The 19,427-nt window shown below is 45.4% G+C and overlaps 1 protein-coding gene across 8 annotated transcripts in view; it reads right to left on the bottom strand.

Moving 5' to 3' along the window:
• The window catches only part of LOC137368959 (teneurin-3), an 891,767-nt gene that overhangs the window by 516,121 nt on the left and 356,219 nt on the right, over positions 1 to 19,427 (bottom strand). For 7 of the 8 annotated variants that reach the window (XM_068029337.1, XM_068029332.1, XM_068029334.1 and 4 more), the window contains one exon: positions 14,826 to 15,107. The exons of the other annotated variant lie outside the window; for it this stretch is intronic. In XM_068029337.1, coding sequence (XP_067885438.1) covers positions 14,826 to 15,107 — 282 coding nt within the window. The remainder of the gene's footprint in view (positions 1 to 14,825; positions 15,108 to 19,427) is intronic. 8 annotated transcript variants of the gene reach the window in all.

Raw genomic sequence — 19,427 nt, 5'->3', positions numbered from 1 at the left:
CTTGGAGAAGTTGAGTGAGTGTGCTAATGCATGGCAGATGCAGTATAATGTGGATAAATGTGAGGTTATCCACTTTGGTAGCAAAAACAGGAAGGCAGATTATTATGTGAACGGCTATAAACTGAGAGAGGGGAATATGCAACGAGACCTGGGTGTTCTCGTACACCAGTCGTTGAAGGTAAGCAAGCAGATCCAACAGGCGGTAAAGAAGGCAACTGGTATGTTGGCCTTCATAGTGAAAAGATTAGAGTACAGGAGCAGGGATGTCTTGCTGCAATTATACAGGGCTTTGGTGAGGCCACACCTGGAATACTGTGTGCAGTGTTGGTCTCCTTATCAGAGGAAGGATGTTCTTGCTATAGCGGGAGTGCAGCCAAGGTTTAACAGACTGATTCCTGGGATGGCAGGACTGACGTACAAGGAGAGATTGAGTGGGTTAGAATTATATTCGCTGGAGTTCAGAAGAGTGAGGGGGGGATCTCATAGAAACCTATAAAAATTCAAACAGGACTTGACAGGGTAGATGCAGGAAGAATGTTCCCGATGGTGGGGGAGTCCAGAACCAGGGGTCATAGTCTAAGAATACGGGGTAAACCATTCAGGACGGAGATGAGGAGAAATTTCTTCACCCAGAGAGTGGTGAACCTGTGGAATTCGCTACCCCAGAAAGCAGTTGAGGCCAAAACATTGTATGTTTTCAAGAAGGAGTTAGATATAGCTCTTGGGTTTAAAGGGATCAAAGGATATGGGTCAAAAGTGGGAACAGGTTAATGAGTTGGATGATCAGCCATGATCATAATGAATGGCGGAGCAGGCTCAAAGGGCCAAATGGCCTAATCCTGCTCCTATTTTCTATGTTTCTATGTTTATTTTTGAGGTCTGTGTTCTGATGAAAAGTCACGGACCCGATATGTTAACTCCGTTTCTCTCTCCATAGATGCTGCTCGACCTGCTGAGTATTTCCAGTACTTTGTTTTTATTCCGATTTCTAGCAACCACAGTATTTTGCTTTTATTATTATGCCACAAATTGTCGATGAGATCAAGCACCAGTTAGCCTGGTTTTAGTGGTGTTCGTTGGAGGCAGGAGTGTTGGCTTATGACACTAATGAGAACTCCTTAGCATTAAATAACATCTTGGGGCGTAGATTCTTGTCTTCAACGCTGGGCAGTAATTTGGCAGAGTGAGTCGCCTGCCCATTATTGCGCCTGTCCAAGTTTCATTCCAATGATCTTCTCCATCCACTTGAACAGGCAGATTGTCCATCAGTCAAATGACAAGGCAGTGCTTCCTCAATATCGTGCTAAAGTGTAGGCCTAGATTAAGCACTCAGTCCTGGAGGGGAGCTTGAACCCTTCTTCTGGGAGTTAACATACTACTTGATAGGATTCTGAACAAGGAATGGACTTATTATTTCAAACTGTTGTCACTAAAACCTGGCAACTATTTGAACAAAATAAGCAGATTAATCATCAGCTGTACGAAAAATCCAACAAACTTATTTGATAGCAAATGAGAAAAGTTTGAAAGAGAACTTAAGTCACAAATGCAACGAAGAGCACTGATTGGCAATCTGGAACAATCTGCCACATCTTTTGTGTGCTGTCTGTGTCACAGTCCAAAGCATTACTTTATAATGTGGACCCTGTTTTGATCACATATGAACTGAAGATTGCCATTAATTGTTCCTTCTGGCAACTCCCTCAATGGCTTAGAAGGAAACAGTACTTGTCTGGTTTGTACTGATCCATGCACACGAGGGAGCTCCTCCCCGGTTCAATCACTGCTCTGTGCTGAGTAAGCTGTCCTCTTTTAATCTTCCTCTCCTGAAGGCAGTGACTGATCTTGAAGGTAATAGTTGTACAGCCAGCAGCAACTCTCCAGCGCCTTGCCCAAGTGACTATTACTCATTTCAGAGCCCTGACAGTGCCTCTGGACCACTTGATCATAGGGAGCCATCCCCAATAAGCCTGTTGACGTGTGGGCCACTTGCCACAAGGTGCAAAGAATAGTAATAGCAGCGGGAAGCTTGGCCAATTTTGCCTCTTGCTGCGCAGGAGCACTGAGACAATTGTAACATCTTTCCTACTGCGCAGGCTGAGATCAACTGACTCAGCATTCGGAAAGTAGGGAATAGAGCCTGTTTAATTGCTCAATCCAATAAATGACGATACATTCAGGCATTAGGGAAGCTGATTCTGTAACAGCTGTCAATCACCCAGATACACATCCTCTGTGCACAGATGCAGTGATGTGCGGAGCACGTGACTGTGACTATGTTCCAAATTAGAGGTATGCTGTAGTCATTCACTTAACGGGGGATTAAAGGGTGATCTCATTGAGGTGTTTTAATATGATCAAAGAAGTTGATAGGGTATATGGAAAGAAACTATTTCCCCTGGCGCAGAGTCCAAAACAAGGAGGCATCGCATTAAAATTAGCGCTAGGCCGCTCAGGGGTGATGTTAGCAAACTCCTCCTCACACAAAGTGCAGTGGGAATCTGGAACTCTACCCCTTCAAAAAGCTAGTGAATCTACGTCAAATGAAAATTCCAAACTGAAACTGATAGATTTTTGTTTGGTAAGGGTACAAAGGAACAAGGAGCAAAGGTGGGTTAATGGAGTTGAGATACAGATCAGGAATGATCTAACTGAATGGTGGAATAGGCTCAAGGAGCTGAATGCCCTACTCCTATTCCTATATTCTTGGGCTTACCATACAACTGGTCACTATTGTAAGTAGTCTGGGCATTAGACTGGGAAAAAAATAACAACCCTGAGCATTGTGTAACAATAAATATAGATTGCTATTAAAGTTTCAAAAGCAAGATAATTAGGGAAAACTCCAATAAAAGACAGCAATGAAGGAGGAGTTTATATGATGGACAAGCTTTCTCAACTGTTGACTTTCTGTCCTTTTCCAAAACATGAGCTGAGGCTCTACTTTCCTTTCTCTCCTTTTTTACACATTCAGAAGGAAATAAAATGTCGGCATCAGCACATTTGGCCCTCTCCAAATCATTAATTAAAGACTTTGCAAATCCTGCAGCCATCATGAAGGGCAGCAAAGCTGCATTTGAAATCGAAAGAGCAACCTTATCACCTGGAGAGATTTGCAGTACTCTTTAATCCTGAAAAACCAAGGGACCCCCTTCAAATATTACTCGAGAAATAAGGAATGTTCACTCTTTCCAAAAAAGAGGCTTTCTTTCCCTTAATGGAGAACTGGGGATATTTGAACTGTATAAATAAAATGAAGTGTAAAGATCTTTGGTAGCGAAGCATGGATTATCAAAAGCGATGCTTGTAACCTTCCCCATACTTCACCCAAAACTGAAGCAATACAGGAAGATTGCTTTTCACAGCAAATTATCAGTTATCTTGTGTAAACTATGTATTTTTCTATCATGACTGACGTTGACCACAGCAACACCTCTGGTTTCACACAAGATTACATACTGTCAGGCACTGATTATAGTAAGTGGTTAGAAAATAGGGCTCTCAATCCACGCCCCGTCATTGATGTTCTTCAAAAAGACATAGATTTTTGGTTGGTTGCTAGATTCATGCTGTAACAAGGCTGTGAAATCTTATATGAAGAGAAGTACAAAAAAATAGCACTGCTAAAAAAAGAGGGACCCATTTTTCCCAGAACAGATGTGCATGAATACGATTAATACTGGGAGCAGACAGAGGCCTTTGGGCATTGAAGAGGTTGAGGTACACCAGTTACAGAACTGTGAGGCCCTTCATTTTATTCACAGGCAAGAAAAGAAAGTCAAGAAAAAATAGCAAAAAAAAACTCAGCTGGGGGGGGATTTTGATGGGACCTGCAAGAGCAGCATTCGTGATGACAGGGGTTATCTAATAAGGCAGGAGTTGAAATTTCTTTTTCCCAATGGCGGACTGAGAATCAGAGATTAAGTGAGTGGCATGTTTGTGGCAGGTCAGTCTTCATGTCACCCCGTGGCAAGTTCCAACTTTAAATACATTTGCATGCAATGAATACTCATTAGCTTATAATTAATTGCAAGTACGTCCTATCTTCCAGATTAACTGAGGGGCATGTGGGAATCTTGTGGTACGATCGTTTCAGAAGTCAGCGGTTTAGTTTGTTGAACTTAGCAGCACAAGGAAGGGCAACAGGAGAATGGCAGCTTGGCTGGAGGCTCAGGAACAGTAAGGGTGAAACAGGGGTTGGGGGCAGGTTTGGGTTTGGGTGAACCCAGGAGTGGCAGAGAGATCCAAGGGAAGACAGAGGAGGGTTGGGTGAACGGTGTCCTAGGTGTGGTTTGGGGGAGGTGGTTGGGTGGTATCGGTCAGCCAAAGTAAGGGAAATGAGGGGTCAAAATTGGGGGGCGGTCAGTAGTGTCCACATTGGGGTCCTGTACATCAAACTCAGGATGCTGGCTGGCAGAGGAAATGATCACAGTCACGGGTGGGGGTGGGGGTGGGAGGGGATCTAACAAGCACTCTAAGGATAATGCGGGAAGGGTCTAGGATCAGAAGCGGCATGACAACGGGGACAGGTGTAGCCTTGGGGGGGGAAAGAGAGGACACATCCAATTGGACGGTGACAGGTTCTAGGGTAGTGGGGTTTTGTTGAAAGGTTGAAGAGGGAAGGCGCAAGGTGATGTTGGGTGATGGGGACAAGTGTGAGGGTGACAGGAGGAGGGTGGAGGGTCCCGGCCTCGAACTGAAAGCTCACACGCACCATATTCACACAGTATCTCAAAACACGTGTGGGGCTGCTAGGATTGCAGATCGAAGTGGGAGGAGGCCAGAGTACGGTGGGTGCAGTTGTGTGGGTGGACAATAGGAGGATTTAATAAAATTATTGCTCATCGATTCTATGTGGACCAGGATTTTTTTCATTTCCCTGTCTGCCTTACGAATACAGTTATGTTGTTAGAATAACCTGGTTTTCATATACCCAATCTTCGGGGAACCTCGGCAGCAGGTGGAGAGGATGTTGCTAAGGAGGGCCCTTGACGCTCAACAACTGAGTCAGCAGTGACAGCAACAGGCAGCACGACAGTGCACACATGGGAGTGCCAACTGCGCCTGCATGTGCAGCTACGTTGCACAGACTGTCAAGTACAATACTGGACAGTAACATGAACATTCATGGAAATTGATTGTTGAAACTCTGCAGTGCGACTTCCATATTAAATGCAATATCTATATCTCTTCTGTGCCAACCATGATGCATTCCATTACATTTAGCTCTCCCAAACTAAGCTAGTCCAAACACAATGAAGATAATGCATACGAGTGATTTAAAACAGATATGTTGTGCAAAATGTATATTTGACAAATATAGTTGAAGGACACCCGTGCCACCTTCATGCTCTCAATAACTCTTGTGTTTACGCTTACAATCACCATGTCTTGGGGGTGAGGGACAAGAACTGTTTCTCGGAAAAAATAGATATTTGACTAAGGTTATCAAGCTAGCCAGGAATGTTGTGGCCGTGATGCAGAGCATCCCTGTTTATTCAGCGGACTGTTTTTTTAGCCCGGACGTACCTTCTGCATCGTTAAATGACGGTGAATTTCACCAATGACGCGTCATCACACATTTCTCCCGTGACCGTCGCCAGCCAATGATATTTTATTTTTAATTAGCTTTCTCCAAGTGAAGGAATAATTGGCTTTTATTTTTACTTAAATTTAGGCCAACGTTCAGGAGGAATTTCCACGCCCTGGTTTAGGACAATCCAGCCGAAGGTTATGCGCAATGCCAATATCATCACCCTCTATAAAAACAAAGGTGACCGCGGTGACTGCAACAACTACCGTGGAATCTCCCTGCTCAGCATAGTGGGGAAAGTCTTCGCTCGAGTCGCTTTAAACAGGCTCCAGAAGCTGGCCGAGCACGTCTACCCTGAGGCACAGTGTGGCTTTCGTGCAGAGAAATCGACCATTGACATGCTCTTCTCCCTTTGTCAGATACAGGAGAAATGCCGTGAACAACAGATGCCCCTCTACATTGCTTTCATTGATCTCACCAAAGCCTTTGACCTCGTCAGCAGACGTGGTCTCTTCAGACTACTAGAAAAGATCGGATGTCCACCAAAGCTACTAAGTATCATCACCTCATTCCATGACAATATGAAAGGCACAATTCAACATAGCGGCACCTCATCAGACCCCTTTCCTATCCTGAGTGGCGTGAAACAGGGCTGTGTTCTCGCACCCACACTTTTTGGGATTTTTTTCTCCCTGCTGCTCTCACATGCGTTCAAGTCTTCAGAAGAAGGAATTCTCCTCCACACAAGATCAGGGGGCAAGTTGTTCAACCTTGCCCGTCTAAGAGCGAAGTCCAAAGTACGGAAAGTCCTCCTCAGGGAACTCCTCTTTGCTGACGATGCTGCTTTAACATCTCTCACTGAAGAGTGCCTGCAGAGTCTCATCGACAGGTTTGCGGCTGCCTGCAACGAATTTGGCCGAACCATCAGCCTCAAGAAAACGAACATCATGGGACAGGACGTCAGAAATGCTCCATCCATCAATATTGGCGACCACGCTCTGGAAGCGGTTCAAGAGTTCACCTACCTAGGCTCAACTATCACCAGTAACCTGTCTCTAGATGCAGAAATCAACAAGCGCATGGGAAAGGCTTCCACTGCTATGTCCAGTCTGGCCAAGATAGTGTGGGAAAATAGCGCACTAACACGGAACACAAAAGTCCGAGTGTATCAAGCCAGTGTCCTCAGTACCTTGCTCTATGGCAGCGAGGCCTGGACAATGTATGTCAGCCAAGAGCGACGTCTCAATTCATTCCATCTTCGCTGCCTCCGAAGAATACATGGCATCAGGTGGCAAGACTGTATCTCCAACACAGAAGTCCTCGAGGCGGCCAACATCCCCAGCTTATACACACTACTGAGTCAATGGCGCTTGAGATGGCTTGGCCATGTGAGCCGCATGGAAGATGGCAGGATCCCCAAAGACACATTGTACAGCGAGCTCGCCACTGGTATCAGACCCACCGGCCGTCCATGTCTCCACTTTAAAGACGTCTGCAAACGCGACATGAAATCCTGTGACATTGATCACAAGTCGTGGGAGTCAGTTGCCAGTGTTCGCCAGAGCTGGCGGGCAGCCATAAAGGCTTCTGTGTTGGAGATATGGTCCTGCCACCTGATGCCAAGTATTCTCAGGAGGCAGCGAAGATGGAATGAATTGAGACGTCGCTCTTGCCTTTCCCATGCGCTTGTTGATTTCTGCATCGAGAGACAGGTTACTGGTGATAGTTGAGCCTAGGTAGGTGAACTCTTGAACCACTTCCAGAGCGTGGTCTTTTAATATTATTATATGATAAAGTGATCAGAGGTATATCAGAGATCTGCAACTTTCATGCATTGCACTCTATGGGCTGGATTTTAAGAGCCCAACGCTGCTCCTGGCAGCGGGCGAAGCAAATGGTAGCCGGGCCGCTGAGCTGCCGTGATCCACCGTGTGGCGGCATATTTAAATACCTGGGTCGGTCCACCCCCCACAATTACGTGGAGGGGACGGGCGGGCCAACGCTGGCAATGGCGTCAGCTGCCTGTGCGCAGGCGCTGGCGCTATTTTTAAAGGGCAGCCAGTCCTGCTGTTAGATTTAAATTTTTAAAGTGACACCGCACCCCCCCCCCACCACTGTTGCAAACAAAATTCTAACGCCCCTTTCCCACCTCCCCCCTATAACAATTCAGTACAGTATCTGTCTTCCCCCCCCCGCCCCCAAAAACACTTCTCAAACAAATATGACCTTCCCCCTGCAAAATGTAAAAATTCACAGTTCACCCCTTCCCACCATCCCCTACACTCATGACGGTTATTTGACCCTGTCCCCCACCCCACACTAAAAATATTAACTTGCCCCCGCTCACCCCTACCCCCCTGCCAGTGTCACGCCTGCTTTCCCCAGACAGGGAATTGAAGGCGCGGAATTGAAGGTGCGGGATTGCCGACCACTGCACCGAAGATCGTGGTGGGCCCGGAAGATGGGCGGTAAGTTGACTTAAATGTATTCATGCTGCTCATTTCAATATGCAAAGCCGGCTCCCGTCGCCCAGCAGCGGCGCGGCCACCATGGAGACTCACCGCCGCCAGGAAGGTTGGGCTCAGCCCTCCCAGCATCGGACTCCGTGGTAGGCCTCTGCCGGAACGATCTTCCAACCCCCTCTCACCCCCCCGCCATGCAGCCTGACATTAGGAGCCCGGTAAAATCCAGCCCTATAGATCTCTTTCTGATACAGCACCTAATTAGGGCTAAGATCAGGATTTGCACTGCAAAAAGGGAGGGAATCTGACTGTGTATTTTTGTATTTAATTAAAGACCTGAAGGCAGCACCCCAAACTCATGGGAATGTGAGTTTCCAATGCCATAGCTCCAGTGTCCAGAGATTGGAACGTTTATATGCAGAATGTAATGCACATCTTCCAACAACAGCTTTCCTTAAAGCACGCAAAACTGCCTCATTTCACATCCTGAGAAGAGGAGACAAAGGGGCAAAACTGGGAGAGAGGGAAGGAACTCACCCAGGTTAACCCCTCCGCCATCCCCCCCAACTAACCCCAACCCCGCTCTCCACCCTCTACTGTCCACTACTGTCCATTTTCTTTGAAATTTCTATTTAAATGGCAAATATTAATGATTTTAAGGGAAGTGGCAGGAATGACAGAGCCCGACAGAGTAAGGGAGCTGAATTAATATCAGTAGAGACCCCATCCTTAATCTAAGGCACTTTATTGATTCTGTCATTTCAACGGTATGTGTTATTAATATAACTCCCTCACCCTGTCATAGACTGTCAGGGGCAGTAACTCCCTCACTAACTCACCCAATTAAGTCGTTAGCATTCAGCATTTAAACATATTCATCAAAAACAAGGAAGAAAAAAAAAATGTTGAATTCAAACCTCATTTCGATCTTCCATTTTGCAATGACCTGCTTTCTCTGTCAGAAAACGCAATGCGGCATCAGCAAGAAAATTCATAACTCCACCCAACCCCCTCCTCACCACCCTGCTACCCTCTTAAGAAAATATTCTCCTCTCATCTCCAAAGGGGCGGATTGAACTGCTGTCCAATTCCACAGATGTCAGCAACGTCTACAACCTTACTTTGCGGCCATTGCAATGTTCATGTTGTGCAAGTCTGCATCTTTAATGAACAGATAGAAAGGTTAGCATGCCTCCACTGGCCAGCTCAGACTCTGATCAAACTGATAGAAGCAGAAATGGGAGGCCCAATCCGGGGCCTTATAACAGATTCGGTGAGCTGGTTATATTGGAATAAACAGCTACACCAATTGATAGTGTGGAAAGAAAGAACTTGCATTTCTATAGTGCTTTTCCCAAATTCAGGATTCCTGAGGCACTTCACAGAGAATGAACCACTTTCAAAGTGTATTTATTACATATCGCTGACTTCCTTCGCTCCACCACTTTTTTTTTCACAAAAATATACGACATTCATGAAAATCTGTAAAACTACATTACAAAACAGTTCAAAACAGTTCCAGAAAGTGCAAAAGAAATCCGTTTTCTTAAATACAGAACGTGAGTTTCCTCAAAACCCTTTCATTCCATTTTATATGCAATGTACATTTGCATTACACAGCAAAACCATATTTTGGCGCATACAGCCCAAGGGGTTTTACATAGGTTCCAGCCAATAGAACCACAGAAAAATTACGACACAGAAGGAGGCCATTCAGCCCGACCTGTCCGTGCCAGCCAGAGAAAACAACTAGCCACACAATCTAATCCTTGGTTCAATTCCCTGGGCCAGATATTGGAATGGCTGCAGAGGGGGGACCGGAGGTGGGCAGGCCCGCACTGGAAGACCAGCAAGTTTTGGGCAGACCAAAGAGTGTCTTTCACCGAGTTGATGGTCCTCCAGCAGCAGTTGATATTTATCTTTGTACATGTCCCCGGGAACAGACCGTAGAGCACAGGGTCCTGTATTAGAGAGCTGCTCGGGATGAACCTTGACAAAAACCACTGCATCTCTTTCCACGCTCCATCATTGGTGGCTGTGCCTTCAGCTACCGAGCCCTAAGCTCTGGAATTCTCTCCCTAAACCTCTCTCCCTCTCTCAATCTCTCTCTCTGCTCCTTTACATCATGTCTCAAAACCTGCCTGTTTGACCAAGCTTTTGGTCACCTGTCCTTTATATCTCTTTATGTGGCTTGGTGCTAACTTTTATCTGGCAATCACTCCTGTGATGCACCTCGGGATCCCATTTTACCATGTGAAAGGCATGAATTAAATGCAAATTGTTGTTGTTTTAGACAACTGGAATATTGAACTAATTAACGTTTTAGGGAGGGTGTCACATATAGCTTTAAATTGAAATTTCATCTCAGCATGAATGGGGCAATAGCAAGACCAAAGTGTACCACTTGTCAACTGACCTGGTACAATTTTGGCCCCGAGTTAGGTGGGAGTCTTATGAAGAGATTTAAATAGAGTGATAAAACACATTTACACAGGCCAACTTTTCTTTCCTACTGGACGGTCGCATGGTGATTATATTATGTTATTGGACTAGTAGTGCAGAGGCCTGGACTAATGATCTGGAGATACGAGTGCAAATCCCACCACGGCAGCTGGGGAATTTCAATTCCGTTCACTAAATAAATCTGGAATGAAAAGCTAGTATCAGTAATGGCTAGTCGCAGTAAGTGCAAGCAAATAGTAGAGAAGCTCATGAGGTTGGCAGGGGAATAATGGACTCTTCTGCATCACTTGCCTACTCCAGTGCTGGAACAGCACGCAGAAGTAGTAGATTTTTGGGTGGGAATTTTACCAGCATGCCGTAGGACCCGATGCCGGGACCAAACGTGGGTCCCGAGCCCGTGCAGGCGAATGGCGGGAACGTGGAGGTGATTGTACCTGTGGCAGCCAAGTAAGCAGCTGCCACCGGGGCCACCGTCCAATTAAGGATGGCGACCTGCTGGCCCAATCAGAGGTGGTCACTGCCAAGGCTGCAAGAAGAAGGTAACCCGGGAAGCTGCTGGGAAGCACCTTGGTACGTTTTACTATGTTAAAGGCACTATATTAATGCCTTGATGTTGTTGGCTGTCTCCTCGTGCGACAGGGGACCATTCTGAGCTCGTAAAATCCTAATGTCCTGGTAAAATGGCTGTCAATAGGCCAATTAATCAGGTTAATTGACCACCCTTTTGTAATATCCCGTGGCAGCAGGAGCATGTCGGGCTTCACTTCCATTTTACCACCCCTCCAGCCTCGGAATTCCTGACAGATTACAAAGCCTTAGATGCCAGAATAAGGAGATAAAAAGATATTTGTTTTACACAGCGAGTTGTTCAGATCTAGAATGCATTGCCAGAAAGCGTGATGGAAGCAGATTAAATAGTAATATTGAAAGGGAATGAATGGATACTTGAAAATGAAAAAGTAGCAGGTCTAAGGAGAAAGAGCGAAGGTGTGCTGTTAATTGGATAGCTCTTTCAAAGCCGCGATGGGCCAAATGGCTTCTTCCTCTGCTGTAAGATTCTACATTTAAGAAAAGCAAGACAGGAATTAGAGGTAGAAACCTTTTGCTTTCTGTTTGTGGACAACAGTCAGAAGGCCACAAAGCTGGAGGCCATTATGCACATCTACTGATTTTAGATCCAAGCACAAGGCCCCTGCACCCGGCATACATCAGAGGTAAATGACCTGAACTGACAAATACCGGCAGGTTCAGACCAGGCCAAGCTTCAGAAGTCAAGGTGCCTTTGAAGGGACTACTATATGTGGAAAAGGTTTGCTTCTATTAAAGATCTAATTTGCATTTAAGTGGATTTGCAATGAACTGCAATATCATCTCCCTCAAAAAATAAAATTAAGTTGATTACTAGAGGGGAGGGGGAATCAATTTTTGAATAATTTTATCAGTGACAGAGAAGACTAATATTCAAGCCAACTTATATCATGTCCAATGTCTACATGCCTCAGGAGCCAAACAGTCCACCTGCCATTAATACTGGATCTGTAGTCGCAAATGTCTGCTGAACGAACACATGATTTGGCTCCTGTTACCTTGATGAGTGACACAATTTAAAATAAAAATCCAAATTAGGCAAAACCCATTACAGAAATCTGTTGGACAAGATAAGTCTCTTTACTTTCCACACTGTTCAAAACTGCGATGGCAGCAATAGCAAAGCCCCAATGACACGCTGTTGCCACGTCGAGTACCTCTTACTTGCCAAAAGCACAACCTTCAATGCAATAAAAGTGGCTTTTTATACTGAATACCTGACTGTTTAAATTAGTGGAACTGAAAATGAATTATATGCATCTGCCGGGGGATGCCAATAATTCTTCAAAATAGATATGGATTTTTATTTTAATTCCTCCGCTTCTCCCCCCACCATCCACCCCGCCCCTGGCCATTCCCCATTGTTAAAGTCCCTGGAATTGTAATACAGGCTGGAGAGCAGAGATCGATGGCAGCCTTGATTTTAAATTAATGATTTCTCCCTCCTCGTAATAAAAATGCCCAACATTATAGGGGAAATTTTAAATCCCCATAACCCCCATTCCCACTCTGCGTAGCAAGAATAGGGCATGTAGGGAGTACTACCCAGCCTTCCAGCTTGGCATTGAACTCTCAGCGCCAATTGGAAGGTGTGGGCATGGTCAGGAAAGCCTGGCACCAGATGTGGGCAGGCCATGAGGACCACAAGCTAAGTCCACTTTGAAGTTTTCTTGCAAGTCTAGAGGAATGGATATGCTCTTTCCGGCCCCATCAGAAAATCTTGAGCCTCTCACGCCCTGGCCCCTCCCCCAGTCGATTTCCTTATCAGAGCCCCCCAACTCTCCTCAACCGTGACATACCTACCTGGTTGCTGGGACTTGTGTCCTTGAGTCCTTGGTTTCGGCCTGTAGCCAAGCGATTTCCCGCGTTCACCAGACAGCCTTTAGGTCATTCCATGTGAAGTTAGGGTATGAGCCAATCCAGGGGCTAAATGCCATAGGTTTTACACTGGCCCCACACTCACCTCTTGTCCCAGGTTAAAAGCTGGGCTTATAAATTGGGACTGTCATTGTGGGGCAGTGCAACTGTGTAAGTACAGAGCTGCGATTGATGTCGGCTCTGTAATAAATACTGTCGAATATTGCTGCAATTTGGAAATACATAGCATTCGCAGGGCATTCCTAGGCTAAGACTACAGCATCAGCACCAAGTGCTGCTCCATCAAGACAGAACAGCAAGCCCTGTTTAACCCTTCACGGTAAATGCACCACCACGTATGAACAAATCTGCATCCGGGTTCCAAATATGATTGAGTCAAACAATTTATCATTGCACTACACCCTGTGTCTTGAATGTTTTAATGCCTTCAGTATGTTGGTCGCTGCAAAAGGCTGGCAGTAAACAATTGTTGGTTTTGTAACACTTGCCCATATTCCAGAGGGTACAGCATTCTGACTAGATTGTAACTATACTTGTTAAGTAGGCAGGGTTTGCTCAGTGAACGTTATGCCAGAACATATCCTACAGTGTCCATTGGGTACATGAGACTTCATGTTTAGTCAATAAACATGGTGCTATCATAATCTAATAACAGTGAATCTCTTTTTACCTCAAAGCGCACCCCCCCCCCCCACCCCCCCCATCCGTTAATTAGTGGCATAGCTTTGAATTTGATGCGGGTATGGGTCTTCAGAGATTGATCACATGTCCCAATCTCGTGCGGCCAAGTGAACCTGGTTTTGGTCTCAATCAATGCCCAAAACAAACTCCCTCTATCCCCTGTACCAATAAATGGGTGAGTTCCTTCCACTGGCACTGTGAGCTCTTGAGCTCATACTTGTTGAGTTGAGTCCTGTGGGTCAGCAGCGGGTTGTAAGCATACTGCTGGCAAAGAATGGGCTCAGTGAGTTGACATGGCTGCTGAGGAGAGCTTTAACTACCCACGGCAGGTTAGAACTGGGAAAGACTACGCTGCTGTCAGCCAAATTGACAGTCCACTTTGATGCTGTCGTCAACTGCGCACAGGCCCCTGCATCATGAGTTAGCTGCTCCACTCTAATGCTAAAGCTCCTTCAGAGGTGAAGACATGAGGCTTTTTATGCTTTGGATCAAAGCAGCTGCTCAGTTCAATGACCTCCAGAAGCTGGTCTAACATCTGCTCCTCTCAGTCCCCAGGACACACCTTTTTAAAATGCTTTCAGCTCCTAATGGAACAGTGTTTCAACTGCTTGCATTACCTTTGCTTTTTAAGCATGATGAATTTGTCCCCCCACCCCCACCACCCCGATGAGCATCATTAATAAACTGTCATCTATTCACAAGAATCTAAACATTTCTGCTGAGTTTCCTTGACAAGGAATGCACAAAGACACCTTTGCTTTGAGGAAGGCCCAGGGGTTAATTTATCACAATGAGTTGTGCACCTCCACTGAGAACACACAGGTGGCGTGGGCAGATATAAATCTTCCTTTATTCTTCATCTCTCCCCCTCACCCCACTTTAAAACCGAACCCATCAAATCCTCATTAATCTCCCAACAGTTCCTGCTCCCTCAGCCCAGACTGTCAGCAATGCCATCAGAGGATTCGCGAGGCAAATTAATCATGATTTAGACAATGCTCCATCTCAAAAGATATATCCAAGATCACGATGTGGGTCCCTGGCATTTTGAAGCACGTCCGGTGTTACATATTGATCTGGTGCAATTACAGTACTCAAGGACATGACATCTATGGGAAAATATGAAACAAGGGGGCTCGTTGAGCAAGAGAGAGGAAGAGAAAGAGAGAGAAAACTGCTAGCAAGTGCACTTGGGATTTCAAAGAAGCTTCTGAACTCACCGTTCTCACTGTCTGACTTGTTGTTTTCGTGCTCCGTGTCGGTCAGCGTGAGGGCTGAATTGGAACGACTGGATAGGCAGGAGCTGCGTCCGGATTTGACCCCCCTGCCCCACAGCCTCATGGCGTGCTCCGGGGACATCACTCCTTCGTTTTCCGTGTCGGCGTCTGACCCTGCGTTCACAGAGTATCCTCGGTGGGGGAGCCCCATCTCCGAACAGAATGCCAGCCCTCGTCGAGTGGCAGGCTCACAGATTCCCAATTCCCTCAGGGAGAAATTTGCCCCTGTTGTGGGAGTAACAGTGGAAGTGAGCTTTGTTTTCCCCCTTTTCTCCTCCTTTTAAAATATAAAAAAAAGCTAAAGCAAATAAACAGACACATACACACACACAAAGGTTTGAGATTCAGTCAGGCATTACAGAGAGGTGTCTTGTTAAGCTTATGGTGTGAGGTGATCAAGATCTTTCCTTTTGTCTGCTGCATTCCCCAGCATTCACACACATCGCAGCACCTCAGCCCTGCTTTGTCATCTCAAGCCTCTGTCACCTCCATTCAGGTGTCAAACAAAAACAAGCTGGCAGGTATAAAAGAATTTGGGGGCTGGGAGAATGCTTTACAAAGAGCTTAACAACAATGGAGGGAGAATTGGGATGGGCACGAAAGGTGTGAAAGCTGATAGCAGGGCTTTGTCTCAACTCCTCTAAGCTTGACCACTGAAACAATGCTTGAGGGACTTACCCAGACTGCATTAGTTTTGACACCTGTCATGAAGAAGCAGGGGAGAGGATTGAAGGCTGAGATTCCTATCTGACCTTTCAAAAAAATGATCCATCCTCATAGTGTTCCAGACCATTAGAGTGATGATAGAACAACCAGAAACAGTGTGTCAGAGGCTCTTTTACTTCTGTTTACAGAACTCTTTACCTCTTGAAAAAAATATTTTTTCCCCTTCTAGGTCCTTCCCCTCTATTCCTGCACATGGCTCCAGCAGCTTGCATCCAGGCTTTTATCAAAGATTGTTTTGTGTCTGAACACTTCGTTTAATGGGCTGGATGCTGTAACTGTTCAAGGGATCCATGTGCCTGGGCAAGAATGAGTCACCCTTACTTGACAGCACAAGGTGAGGAGTTTCAATCATTTTCTCACCTACTCTTGGCTGGCCTCCCATTTTCTACCCTTCACAGACTTGTGATCACCCAAAAGTCTGCTTCCCATGTCTTAACTCCAACCATGTTCTGTTCACCTATCATCCTTGGGCTCATTGACCTACACTGGCTCCCAGTTAAGCAATGCCTCAATTTTAGAATTCTCATTCTTATTTTCAAATCTTCCCACGGCCTCACCCCTCCCTATCTCTGTCATCTCCTTCAGTCCTCCAACCCTCCAGGATATCGGCGCTCCTCCAATTGTAGCCTCGTAAGCATCTGCTATTAGTGGCTCCACCATTAGTGGCTGTGCCATCAGTAGCCTAAGCCCAAAGTTCTGGCATTCCCTGCTGAAGCCTCTCACCTCTCTATCTCCCTTTCTTCCCTTAAGACACTCCTTAAAACCTACCTCTTTGACCAAGCTTTTGCTTGTCTGGCCTAATATCTCCTCATGTGGCTCAGTGTCAAATTTTGTTTGATAACAGTCCTGGGAAGCACCTTGGGACATTTTACTATTTTATAAGCACTATATAAAACCAAGTTGTTGCTCCAATTCTGGCCTCTTACGCATCCTTTATTTTCATTGCTTGACCATTAGCGGCCATACCTTCAGTTGCTTCGGTCCTAAGCTTTGAAATTCCCTTCCTAAACCTCTCTACCTTGCTCTCCTCTTTTAAGACGCTCCTTAAAATCTACCCCTTTGACCAAGCTTCTCGTCACCTCTACGCATATCTCCTTATGTAACTCGGTGTCAAATTGTGCCTGAAAATTCTCTTGTGAAGTGCCTTGTCACATTTTACTACTTTAAAGATGCAACATAAATGTATGTTGTTGTTGATTTGGACCTATCGCCCGTGAAGCACTGTCAGCATCAAAGCCAGAATCTTGGACTCCAGCAGAGACTAGCTGCCCTTTCAGCACCATGTGGATTTTGTGGCATGAGGGGAAGGTGCACCAGACACTCAGCAGAAGTGGCACAGGGGAGGAAGTAACCGAGTATGGGTGCTGGCTTATTTATTTTTAAGTCTGTGCTTGACTTCCCTTATAGTAACCATTCCAAATCAAAGAGTCATAGAATGATCACAGCATAGAAGGCAGCCATTCGGCCTGTTGTGTCAGTGCCAGCTCTCGTCAAGAGCAACTCACCTAGTCCCACTCCCCCACCTTTTCCCCAGAGCCCGGTAGAGCTGGAGTGCTTGCTGAAGTATGTCAGTCCCATAATGGGGCAACCCATGAATCTGCACCCTTTTGGGGGGCCTTCCACATAGGACAGAACAATTGTAATCCATCTGACTGATGTGCAAAGTCCCAGTGGCATTCAGGTTGAGCACCAACGCCAGAACAATTTTCCAGGCACCAGTCGTCCGTTTGTCATCACCCATGAATTGTATGCATATGGCCGACAATGACGTGCGCTATTGTAATCCCTGGAGAAGTAGTAACCACTATTTACCCAACTGAGCTCAGCACAGCGGTATAAATTTTTGGCTTGGCACTCCCTCCTGCAGCCCCACTTGGTTGTCAGGGCCACTATTCACTTGCTGAGTTACATAAATTTGCACAGTATTTGCAACACAGAAGCAGGCCATTTGGCCCAACTAGTCTGTGCCAGCGTTTAGACTCCACACAAGCCTCCTCCCACTCTACCTCATCTCGTCTCCATCAACATATCCTTCTATTCCTTTTTCCCTCATGTACTTATGTAGCTTCCCTTGAAATGTATCTATGCTATTCACCTCAACCACTTCATGTGGTCGCGAGTTCCACATTCTAACTGTTCTCTGGGTAAAGAGGTTTCACTTGAATTCCTTATCGGACTTACCTCAATATATGTGCAGTCTTTCAAAGTGGACTCAGATGATTATTTAGATGTACATTGCTGTAAGCAGTTTCTTAGCAAAAACAGTCACCATTCATTCCCAATTGATTGTCGTTACATTTTCTCGGACAGAAATTGTCTATTTGGCTCTCCAGTCAATGTTGGTGTTTTTCTCCATATGAACCACCTAGTATAATCTTTTGTTTTTCTATTGCTTTTTCTACAATGTAGTATCTTAAACTGTACACAATGCTCCAACTGCAGACCGGGATCTTAAACAAGCTTGGCACTACCTACATGCTTTTGAATTCTGTACCTCTCGATGTAAAAGCAAGGATTCCATTTGCTTTTTTCTGGCTTTATGATGTACTTGTGTTGCTCTGGTTAATGATTTGTGCATCTGCATATCTAGTTTCCTTTGCTACTCCAGTTAAAAACTTTTTAAGGTGTGTTTCCTTCCCCTCGTCTTCTCAATTTTTACATTGAATTTGTCCATTAACCCTTGGTAGTCCTCAGTGGAGGAGTAAGCAGGTTATTCCGTGTCCATTGTGATATGCATCTGGCTCTGATAGAATGTGCTGGATACCCCAACAGCACATATCTCTGAGTTTTTGATAGCATTTGCCTGGGGCGGGGGGGGCGGGGGGGGGAGGTCCAGCATGTGTCCGAATCCCTGGCAGACATACCCAGCCCTGGCATTCTGTGCCCAATTCTCCAACGACAGGTATCTGAGTCCCTGGCATATATATCTGACTCCCTGAGGGCACTACAAGCTACAAAAGGCTGGGCTTCCTGATCACTGGTGTGCCCTCAATATTCAAACATCAGAATTAAGAGTGAGAGAGAATTCAAATTCTGAACTTCTTGAATTGGAAGTCCAATAAAATGTTTGTCATTCCTGGAAATAAGTAACTGCCTATTTTAGCAATACCGTGTGAGAATAGGGATAGGAGACTAGAGAAGGAAGTGGATGAGAATGTTGGAACTATAAACTAGTTCACTTTCTCATTCCGATACAGAAACAATCCTTAATAGAAATTCATTTCAGCAGGATCTTGGCTGACTTAACGTTAACTCTGCCTGTTAATTGGTTCATTGCCCTGGTCAAATCACCCTACACCACTCAGCATTATCTGGAGCCTGAATGCTAAATGGGGTCTGACAGTGAGACTCATAAATTATGAAAATCAACTGCTATAATTAACTACAAATCAAACATCAGCTGTCACAGATTTGCAATGCAGGAATACCTTAACTGATTGCTTGGGAGACCTAATGAAGTGAAACAAATAGAAAACAGCCAAATATCAGTCTCCAGTGCAATGTCACGCTTCCTAACAATGACACTGCCCAGCTCAGAGGAGACTTTTAACTTGAATTTTATTTTTTCTTGGGATTTGCTGCAGTTCTGCAACAGTTGTTATGGTAAATTGCAATTGTTTCTGATTTATTTTGCTAACCCTTTGGGGACCGAAACATCTTATCCTCGAAAAAAAAAATTCTCTCTGATTCTCTCCCGCCTCTTCTTTCTTGAATTCCAGATTTCTGATTTTCATCACTCTGCCATTGGTGACCTTACCTTCAACTGCCTAGGCCCTAAACTTTAGAATTCCCTCCCTAAGCCTCTCTACATCTCTTTCT

The sequence above is a fragment of the Heterodontus francisci genome, chromosome 4 (assembly GCF_036365525.1).
Source record: "Heterodontus francisci isolate sHetFra1 chromosome 4, sHetFra1.hap1, whole genome shotgun sequence".
NCBI classification, from domain to species: domain Eukaryota; kingdom Metazoa; phylum Chordata; class Chondrichthyes; order Heterodontiformes; family Heterodontidae; genus Heterodontus; species Heterodontus francisci.
Note: the sequence above shows the minus strand (reverse complement) of the source record. Positions and strands in the feature narration are given on the sequence as shown.